General features: G+C 35.3%; 1 protein-coding gene across 1 annotated transcript; it reads right to left on the reverse strand.

The window, feature by feature from the left end:
• Positions 10,666–11,823, reverse strand: LOC109342281 (zinc finger BED domain-containing protein RICESLEEPER 2-like). Its single transcript, XM_019580295.1, has one exon. It carries the CDS (start codon positions 11,821–11,823, stop codon positions 10,666–10,668), a length of 1,158 nt encoding a protein of 385 aa, XP_019435840.1.

The following is an 11,823-nucleotide window of genomic DNA, read 5'->3' on the forward strand; positions in this document are numbered from 1 at the left end:
GTTATTTGCAAACTACAAATCTTGTGAAGACTCAAGACCAATCTAATTTTGTATAATGTTACTATGAGTAAAGTTTTTTTATACAAATATTTTTTTTACCAAATGATTTATGGATAATCATTTATTTCATTTCTTCTTGAATTAAACTATATGATAATATACATAATGTTATGCTTTGTTGTATTTGATATTTAGCTGCATGAAACTCCACAATTGCAACTCCTTCTATAAAGATACTCATCTGAATGGTCAATTGATTGGTCTTCACTATGTTTAGTGATATCAGAGACCTTATTGCCAACAACAACTCCAATCCGAGCTGAATGCTCATCATATTGATTTCCTTTGAAGTTCTCGTCAATCAAGGTTTGCTCCGATAGTATAGTGTTATTTTCGGTTCCACATTCCTCTATTGCCTTCAAATCTTGTTTCACCAATTACAAGATGTTCATTCCCTGGGATTGGATTCCATGTAGAATTGTCTGTTTTAACAATTAATTGCCACATGAATTTTGCCAAAATGGATACCTTCTGAACTCATAGGAACAAATTCTGACTCGTCAACATGTGGCTTCCAAATAGTTGTACAATTATTGTTGCAAATATCTCACATTCAGTATCTATGTAAGCAATTTGTGAAAACTCTGAACTTCCATCTAAACTCATGGGAATAGATTTTGACTCATCAGTTTGTGGCTACAAAATATCAACACAATCATTATCGCATACAGTCTCATATTCAATATCTTTACAAGCAATTTGCGAAAACTCCAAACTTTCATTTGTAAACAAGCTTTCAATATATTCAACCTCACAATAAACAACACCAGCACCTATGAAATGGCTTCTAGCAGAAATTCCAGTATAAGCTGGTGCAATTCTCAAATCACCACAATCATTATCGTTGATTAAAATGCTACCACTATCGACATTGTTAGTTGTTGCTTCATTCATATTAACTTCATTATTTTTCTCCATGGAAACACCATTACCAGCCATAGTAAAACATGATGAATTATCTCCCGAATAAGGACTGATTTTTTATTAGGGGATTCAGCAGTAGATAAGATCACTTTCACATTCACTTTGTATAGAGCTTCATCTAGAGGATTATGACAAGTACGTGGAATATTTGAATGTGTATCCTTCCATTTTCGCCTTGTTGGTCTACTCTTATGTGAAGATAGACAAAAAAATATAATTATGAATACTTTTCCACATTGAAAACAAAATAAATAACAATAATAATCAAGCTTTAATCCTACTAGGTGGGATCGAATACATGAATCGAAAGATATCATAATTGTCTATTTTATTGGAAAACAAAATAGAAAAAAATTTGGTTTAATAAAATTATAAGTATGTATTCTATAGGAACAGTTCAAATTGCCACTATATCAATAACACTTATTATTGAATTGACTGCATAGTCAAATGTCCAATGATAAGTGTGAAATTATGCAACATTTGTATTACATTTAACTTACATTTTAGGACATAATTAGGACTTTAGGATTGTTTTTAGCTTTTATTTCTCTTTGTTTGGGTTGAGCGGGTGTTTTTAGCTATGTTGAGCAGTTTGGATGGATTAAAGCAAACACGAGCAGAGATTGAGTGCAAGAAGATTGAATACAGTGTTAAGGTTATGCGAAGAACAACTGCAGGACCAAAAAAAGTCATAGATGTTATATTATATTCCTATTTTTTAGATTTGTTTTGTTGGGCTTAGCCCAATATTTTTTTAATTAGGATAAATAAGGATTCTCCCTCGAGGATTTTACACTTTTTTTACATTACAATTCTCTAATTTAGAATTTAGGATTCTCTTCTGCATCATGAGTGAGTAATTCCCTTTGTTTCTAGGATTGGGGATATACCCTTTTACATTCAATAAATATGTGTTCTTACTTCTATTTAATTGAGCGTTGTGAGTTGAATCATTAAACTGAGTTTTATTCGTGTGAGTTGTCTAGCCAAAAACATTACACCTCTTAGATACATTGGGGAAGGACAGAGAGGTGAACCCAACTACCCGACATTGAAAGTGCAAAGTGTCAAGGATAGCACTAGCATGTCTTAGCCTATGTTTTGATGAAGACAAAGGTTTAACAAACCTTGAAGATGACTCAACAATCAATAGGCCTTATGCTCATTTGGCCATGTCTAGACTAGGATATAAATTGAGTCTATAATCTAAGTAGTCTGGGATGTGTGCTATAGTAATTGAGTATAGGTTAGGTAAACCTAGATGTTAGTCTCTTAAGCCATCTTAATTGAACTATCATATTCATGACATACATCACCTAGTTAATTATATGTTCATGCATCTATCATACATGTTATATGTGCATATTAGGCATAACATAATTGGTAAAATATGTATGTTTATTGTGCATAACATATAAGAAGTTTACCATTTGACACTTATGCATAAATGTCTCAGTTAATCGATTAACGTGGTAACTTAATTGATTAACCTAACTGATTTTTGTTGAATATGAGTTTTCTGTTTTAACTGATTTATGTGTCTTTCTGTTTGCCCGTTAATCGATTAAATGGAAGTCTTAATCGATTAACTAGTCTGTTATGTGTTGTAACTGAAATTTGTTTTTGCTGTTGTAATTGCCTAACTGTTTAACTATTTTTGCAACGAATGAAACCACTTATTCTCCATGATATAAATATGAGGCTTCACTCAGAAACCCAGAGCATTGCATTTTATTGTATAGGGCTGTTTAGAGAGCATTTGTGCATACGTGTTTTACTATTTTTCTGCAAGAGAGTTGCATGTGTGAGAAGAGAAATTATGATGTTTCTGCTATAACTTGCTTTCTGTTTTTGCATAGTTTCATATCCATTCTTATATTGCTCACATGATCATGCATTAGATTTTGATAGAAAGAACTCATTTGTATACTGATATTGATTAACTCACTTTTGTATTGATGGCTTAAGTGATTAGAATAAGGGTTAATCTTTGAGTCTAAATCCTATAATATTTTAAGCATTATTGTGTGCTTAGTATACCTTGCTGTTTAACATGTTTTTGTGTTGTCTGGATTTGTCTCTTGGTGTGAGATCACCATAGAGATTGAAGTTCTTCACCAAGGCAGGGAGGTCTTGATTTGAGGATAAGATTCTTGGCTGGGGCTAGTTCGCGAGAAAGGTTTTCTCAAGAGGCGAAAGGGTAGAGTCAAACTAGGTTTTAGAGATCCTAGATTTCAAGTAGGGAGCGTCCTTGTGCTTGTAATTGAATTGGTATTTGTATCCTTAATTTAATATTGTGAAGAAAGAAAATCTCCCAGATCCAGAAGGGGAGGCCTGGATGTAGTTTGCAGTGGACCGCAAACAACCAGGATAACAATCCTTTTTGCACTGTTCTTTCTCTCTTTATCTTTCTTATGTTTCTTGCCATGATAAATTGAATCTGTAATTGAAAAGTTGGATATTTGTTTACTGCCATATACTTAATATTTGTGCATAAAAATATCTGAAATATATATGTTCAACTGTGTTTTAATCATTGTGCAATTTGCCTGTTTAGTCATTATGTTCTGTACAATACTTAATCGATTAAACCCGGTTGTTAATCGATTAACTGGACTGTTTTTCCAGCAGTTGGGTTTTTGATCAAGAAGCGGTAATTGATAACCGCTACACCTATTCAACCCTCCCCCTTCTAGGTGTTCCTAGACCACTGATACCTAACACCAACTACCCGGCCATTTAGTTATTCAAAGTAGAATCCTATTTCACGAGAGTAGTATTGGAATTCTCAGGGGTTTCTAGAATTCATCTTGGGTTGCTACGAAGCGATTGGATAGACAAATCCAAGTAAAATATTTGATTAATAATCATACCACGAGAGTAGGTATGACTTCATTTGAGTACACGTGCCGGAGCTCGAGAGAGGATGACACATATCAAAGAGCAATTCACCCTCAAAACTTAAAGTCATTGAAAAGGATCAAAACAAGGATTTGGGAGTGTAAAGGTAGTAATCCTTATCCTGGGAAGTCTTCCTAAATTAGATTTCAATCCTTTTTGATTATTTTCATAATTATTCTTGCCAATTGTTCTAAATTCCATTTTATTCCTTATTTGAGTTAAGCATAAATTAATTGTTATAATTAAAGGAGTTTTCAGTCCTCGTGGGATCGATATTTTATTACTTGACGACATAATTATGCACTTGCGATTTGCCCTATCAAGTTTTTGGTGCCATTGTCAGGGACTGTGTCAAAATTTCTTTAATTCTCAACTAATTCATTACTTTACTCTAGTGTATTATGCATTTTCCTTTTTCATGGTACCTCTGCAGGTTGCACATTTGGTTTATGCAAAGTTCAAATTACTACTCAGAGCCAGAAAGAACTTTTCATAGAAGAAGAAGGCAACAAAGAGAAAGAGCGAGAGAAAGACGTGTGCATGTACAAACCATGGCTGAATGAGATGAAAGACCACTTCGCGACTACACAGCCCCTAATGCTTGTAGTTCACGTCCTAGAATAATTCGCCCAGCTATTGAGGCATAGAACTTATCTTTGCCATCTGGTGATGCAAAACCAATTTGGAGGTGGAGCTCATGAAGATTCATAGGGCTTCTGAAGATGTTATTCGTCTCTGCATGTTTCCATATTTCCTTAGAGGCAGGGCTATGACGTGCCTACGGAATCAAAATGCTGAAATTCAAGCAACATGGCGAACTTTGGAGGAGGCTTTTCTCAACAAATACTTTCCTCCTTCCAAAACTTTGCACTATAGGCACCTCATCTAGAAATTCAGTCAAAAGGATGGGGAGTCAATTGCTGAAGCTTGGGAAAGATTAAATGTGTTGACTGAAGCTTACCCTCATCATAGTATTCCACCTTGGATGTTGGTTCAGAACTTCTACAGTGGGCTAGACTTTCCATCACAACAATTATTGGACTCTTCAGCAAGAGGTGCCTTTATGTGCAAATGAATTGATGCTGCTCCAAAGATCATAGAGAATGTGGTTTCTAATCATCACCAATGAGCGAATGAGATGAGATATCATCCAAGAAGAGACTCTAGTGCATAATATTCAGGCAATCAGATGGAGAAGATAATTTCCATGCTGGAGATCCTTTCTCAAAGGTTTGGAAAGCTAGAAAAGTAACATGCTAATACTATTGGGTCTACTGCAACATGTGAGGGGTGTGGAGCAAAAGGACATGAGTGGTATGAATGCAAACACTTCACTGAACATGAATATGAAGCATTGACTAATGAACAACCTAATTCATGCCACTACTATGACTACAAGGAGAGGAGCATACAACAATTCAACCCACCATACATGCATAACAATCCCAAACTTTCTTGGAGGAGCAACAACACTCTGAATCATCAATATCGGGATGGACCAGGTAACAGGAAACCTCCAATAAGTTTTCGACAGGTACAATCTTCTCCTATTGATCCTACTCTTAAAACATTAATGGAAGGTCGAGAAAAATTGCTTGCGAACCTAAATAAATTTCATGAAGATCAAGTCATGATTAATAAAAGTTTTTCAAACATGCGGACTTGAATTCTAAAATAGAAAACCTGACCATCCATGGTAAAATGTTGGAAACACAAATTGCACAACAAGCTAGTAATCCTAATAGACAAATAAGGATGTTTCCAGGACAACCAGAAAAAATCTAACTAATGAACATTGTAAAGCTGTCAAATTAAGGAGTGGAAAGGAACTAAGTGATATTCCTCAAATTAGGAAAAATGCACAAGTGGAAGAGGAACATACTGAGACACAACCCCTCGAAGGGGACCAAATTTTGAAAAGATGTCCAAGTATGTAGCTCCACCACCATATGTACCACCAGTTCCTTTTCCCCAAAGATTAGCAAAGGCAAAATTAGAAAAGAAATTTGGTAAATTTTTGGATATTCTTATGAAACTATATATCAACTTATCCTTCACTAAGGCATTGTAGGAGATGTCGGCATACACAAAATTTGTTAAGGATAGTTTATCTAAAAAAGAAGACTAGAGGATTATGAAACAATCGCTTTAACTGAAGAGTGCAGTGCTTTAATTCAAAATAAATTACCTCCTAAATTAAAAGATCCTGGTAGTTTTTATATCTCATGTTTAATTGGAAATACTAGTTTTGATCACGTCTTATGTGACTTAGGAGCAAGTGTGAGTCTCATGCCCTTATCTTTGTGCAAAACGTTGGAAGTGGGCGAACTAAAACCCACTACTGTATCACTTCAATTAGCATATAGGCAAGTTAAATTCCCTATAGGATCTTGGAGGATGTCCCTATCAAAGTTGAGAAATTTTTCATTCCAACAGATTTTGCAATACTCTGGTGGAAGAGGATTCACAAAACCCAATCATATTAGGTAGACCCTTTTTGGCTACTGCTAGTGCTATAATTGATGTAAAGAATGGAAAACTTTCCCTAAGCATAATGGATGAAAAAGTTGAATTTGATATTGCTAAATCTATTAAATAACCTTATCTTGAGGATTCATGTTTCAGGGTTGATATGTTGANTTGTGAAAGAGGAAGCAACTAGAGTGCAATCTAAGGATCCCTTAGAGAGATGTATAGTATATAGTGACACTTCAAACGTTGATGAGGAAGTGGTTGAGGTTATTGAATTTTTGAATGCAATTCCAACACTTCCTCACAACCTGCAAGATGAGACCTTGAAGATAATGCCCAAATTTGAAGATTGGGAGGAGGGGAAAACTCCTAAAATTGAATTAAAAACACTCCCCTCCACCCTCAGGAGTGAATTTTTTGGACCTAATTCATCTTATCCAGTTGTTAATGCTAAATTAAATAAATTGGAAAGTGAAAAATTGCTAAGGGTCCGAATGCACAGGAAGGTAATATGATACACATTGGATGATATAAAAGGTATAAACCCTTCTTTTTGCATGCATAGAATTTTCATGGAACCTAACCATAAAACTTCAATTGAAAACTAGAGGAGACTAAATCCTAATATGAAAGAAGTGGTTAGGAAAGAAGTGCTGAAACTTTTAGATGTTGGGGTAATATATCATATATCTGATAGTGAATGGGCGAGCCCAGTTCATGTGGTTCCTAAAAAGGGAGGATTAACTTTTGTAAAAAATGAGAAAAATGAATTAATTCCAACTAGAACAGTCACAGGTTGGAGAATGTGCATTGATTATAGAAAATTAAACACAACCACTAGGAAATATCACTTGCCTTTCACATTCATTGATCAAATGCTTGAAAAGCTTGCTACACATGAATATTTATGATATTTAGATGGGTACTCGGGATTTCATCAAATCCCCATTCACCCTGAAGACCAACAGAAAACTACTTTCACATGTCCTTATGACACCTTTGCCTATAGGAGAATACCTTTTGGGCTATGTAATGCCCCAACCACTTTTCAAAGATGCATGACTGCAATATTTTCTGATTTTATAGAAAATATAATGGAAGTTTTTATGGATGATTTTTCTGTTTATGGACTTTCATTTGATGACTGCTTAATAAAAGGTGTTAGGAGTTTCTTAGGCCATGCAGGATTTAACCGCAGATTCCTAAATGATTTTTCAAAAATTGAGAAAACCCTTTCTAACCTTTTAATGAAAGATATTGCATTTGATTTTAGTATTGCTTGTCTAGAATCTTTTTGTCGGTTGAAGGAGGCATTGGTCACTGCACCAATATTGCAATTACTAGACTGGAATCTTCCCTTTGTAGTGATATATGATGCTAGTGACTATGTTGTGAGAAAAATGTTGGGCCAATAGAAGGACAAGAAGATGCATGCAATCTATTATGCAAGCAAAACACTTGATGGAGCTCAAGTCAACTATGCCACCACAAAGAATGAGCTACTACTTGTTTTGTTTGCCTTCAAAAAGTTTAGGTCCTGCCTAGTAGGTTCTAAAGTTATAGTCCATACTGATCACTCAGTCCTGAGATACTTGATGATTAAGAAAGAAGTCAAGCCACGTCTCATCCAATGGACTCTCCTTCTGCAAGAATTTGATCTGGAGATTGTTGATAGAAAGGGAACAGATAATCCAGTTGTAGATCACTTACCTCGGCTTGAATATCCAATTGGAGAGGAGGAGGACATACCTATTGATGATTCCTTTCCTGCTGAGCAACTTCTCCTCCTCGACACTTTAGAGGCACCTTGGTATGTTGACTTTGTAAACTATTTGGTATGCAAAATTCTTCCATCTGAAATGACACCGCGGCAGAAAAAGAAATTCTTCTCAGATCTGAAGAAGTATATATTGGATGATCCTTACCTCTATCGACTCTATACTGATGGTATTTATAGAAGATGTGTTCGAGAAGAAGAAGTATCAAAGATCCTGAGTTGTTGCCACTTTGCCTCTTATGGTGGTCATGCCAATACTTCAAAACCAATAGCAAAGATATTCTAATGTGGTTTATTTTGGCCACAAATATTCAGAGATGCAAGGAATTTTGTTCTCATATGTGATTTTTGCCAAAGGGTGTGGAACATACCAAAAAGGCATGAAATTCCAATGAACCCCATCCTTGAGGTGGAGATATTTGATGTATGAGGAGTTGACTATATGGGACATTTTCCTACTTCAAACAACAATAAATACATATTGGCGGCAGTCGATTATGTTTCTAAGTGGGTGGAGGCAATTTCATCTCCACACAATAATGCTAAAACGGTCATCAAACTGTTTACCAATATCGTATTCCCAAGGTTTAGGGTCCCAAGACTGGTTATTGGTGATCGAGGCTCACACTTCATCGAAAGACATTTTGAAAACCTCTTGAAGAAGTATAGTGTTTCTCGTCGAGTTGGTACCCCTTACCACCCTCAAACAAGTGGTCAAGTGGAAGTATCAAATCGTGAGATTAAAAGCATATTAGAGAAGACAGTGTCTAGGAGCAGAAAAGATTGGTCTTCAAAACTTGATGATGCTTTATGGGCTTACCGTACTACATATAAAACACATATTGGTATGTCGCCATTCAGGTTGATTTATGGTAAGCCTTGCCACCTTCCAGTGGAACTAGAGCATAAGGCGTATTGGACGGTCAAATTGCTAAACTTTGATCTAAACGTTTCTGGAGAAAAGAGGAAATTCCAACTACAAGATTTGGAAGAACTGCAGTTGGATGCTTATGAGAATGCTCATACTTACAAAGAAAGAACAAAAATATGGCATTGACAAACACATACTCCGTAGAGAATTCCAAGTAGGGGAACTAGTTCTCTTATTCAACTCCAGATTGAGGCTCTTTCTAGGGAAGCTAAAGTCTAGATGGTCAAGTCCGTTCAGAGTAAGGGTGGAAACAGGCTAGGCCAGGCCAGGCTTTGCCTTAAACAGGCCGAGCCTATATAGCATATAGGAGCCTGGGCCTGGCCTGTTAGCCTGTTTAAAAAAATTCAAAGCCTAGGCCTGACCTGTTTAAAAGTTTGGTCTAACCTGGTATCCTATTTAAAAGCATGTTAAAGCAAGGAACTCAACACATTATATACAAACTAAAAAAAGTAATATGACTATGGCAATTAATATGAAATTTTTTACATTGTTATCACAATTATTTCCATCATCCTCCAATGTTGTAAATTGTATTAGAAGGATTTGTGGTGCCAAACAACAAATGTTTAAGAGTGTTTTGCATAATATATTAGAAAATACAAAACAAATGTTTAACATGGTTAACAACTTAATTGCCAAATATGATAATGTTGTCCAAAAAATATCCAAAAGGCAACACTAAATTGCTAAATAACATCTAAATAATATCTAAACAGTACTACATTTGTTGTAGTGTTATCTAAATGTTATACCATCCAAAAGGCATCACATCAAAACAAATTCAAGATCATAACTCCATCAAGTTTAAGAGCTCAAATTGCTAAGTAATAATAATACTAAAAATAAAGTCAATAACGTCCAACAAATGAGTTTAAATCTTCAAGTAAATTTTCTTTTGATCTTCTTCAACCTCATGCTCCTTCAAAACAAAAATAAAATATATTAAAGCACATAATAGTTTAAAACCAACTAAAATAACAAACTTAAAAATATTGATGTTTTACCTTTTCTTTTTTCTTCACAAGATACTTACTACGAAGCCAATCCCCATCGCATATTAGTGCTTCAATAGATTCTTCATTCAATTTTGAACGATATTCATCAATTACTCTTCCTCAAGCGCTAAATGTGGATTCTGATGCTACTATAGAGATTGGAATAGCAAGTATATATGTAGCAATTTTTGATAAGACCTTATACTTCATGGAGTTGCTCCTCCACCACTCCAATGCACTAAAAGAATTATCACCATAGTCACTAGTAGGTATAAAAACAGGTTCATCAAGATATGCATCCAATTCAGATTTCATTGGGGGGATTGCTTCATTTTCTCGCACTATACTCATCCAATGTTGAAATCCAGTATGCACAACTAATTTTGGCATTTGTGATGATGAGGGGTTTGTAGCGGTGTTGTTATCTTCATTAGAAGAAGTCACTTTCATATTCAAAAAGTACTCACAATATAATTCTTGCAATGAAGTTCGTACCTTGTTCATATTCGCTATGGAAGCTTCTTGGGTCTTGAATATTAAGGGAAAGCATACATTGATCATTTGGAATTTGCATATAGGATCAAGAACACTAGCAATGGCCATCAAGAGATTGCATTCCCCCAATATTTGTCAAACTTTATCTTCATCGGCGCAACCATTTCTCTCATGAAATGATCTTCATCCTCTGATGATTTATCAATTACATCTTTTACCCTTGCAACTTCGGCAAGATACAAGTTCGCAGTAGGATATTCACTGCCAGAAATCACATGAATGGCAAGACTAAATACATGAAGAAGTCGACAAACTTTTTCAACTTTCTCCCAGTCTTCATTTGAAGGTGCATAATTATAATGAGGCTCTTTGTCTTTGTAAGATGCAGAGACTGTCTTGAACTTTAGAGCACATGATAGCATATCAAATGTGGAATTCCATCTAGTAGGACAATCAATGACAAGCTTCCTTTCTTTCAAATGCTTTTGTTCAACCACATCACAAAATTTTTTTAACCTCGAGTCATTGTGGTTGATATATTTCACACTTTCTCGAATGTTATAAATTACATCTTTGATCTCTTGAAGGCCATCTTGCACTAGTAAATTCAATATGTGTGCACAACATCTAACATGAAACAAGGCACCATCAAGAACTAACCTTGACTCACATGATAGATTCTCTTTCAGGGTCTTCAAGCATGAGTCATTATAACTAGCATTATCAACCGAAATTGAAAACACCTTTTCATCAATCCCCCATGATTTTAAACACTTGAAAATAGCATCAGCAACATCAACCCCACACCTTGGAGCAGGCACTTTCACAAAATTCAAAACTCTTTTCTGAAGCTTCCACCCTGCATCAATGAAATGACCAATGATGACCATGTACTCAGCAACTTGATGATTTGACCTCCACATATCTGTAGTCAAGCTGATCTTGCCCACACTTCTTAATAATGCCTTCAAGCATTTCTTCTTTGCTTCGTATATTGCTATGCAATAATTTCTTATTGTTTTATGGGACATCTTCTGAAATTCTAGAATTCCATATTGAAATGCCCACATCATACCTTGAGCATCAACCATATTAAAAGGAAGTTCATGCATCATAATTGCAATAGGAAGTGCTTCTCTCATCTTCTCATTAGAATACCTAGCTCTTGGAGTCATAAACGAATTAGTTGAGTTAGGTCGGAATGGAATAACTGGTTGCTTTTTTTGAGTAGCCAATTGCATCCTTTTTGGTTGGCAAGTTTCCAT

This window comes from Lupinus angustifolius, chromosome LG03 (genome assembly GCF_001865875.1).
Source record: "Lupinus angustifolius cultivar Tanjil chromosome LG03, LupAngTanjil_v1.0, whole genome shotgun sequence".
In the NCBI taxonomy this organism is placed as follows: domain Eukaryota; kingdom Viridiplantae; phylum Streptophyta; class Magnoliopsida; order Fabales; family Fabaceae; genus Lupinus; species Lupinus angustifolius.

What these genes read in the sequence shown, in the direction of transcription:
- LOC109342281 (XM_019580295.1), bottom strand. Translation starts at nt 11,823, where the DNA reads ATGGAAACTTGCCAACCAAAAAGGATGCAATTGGCTACTCAAAAAAAG.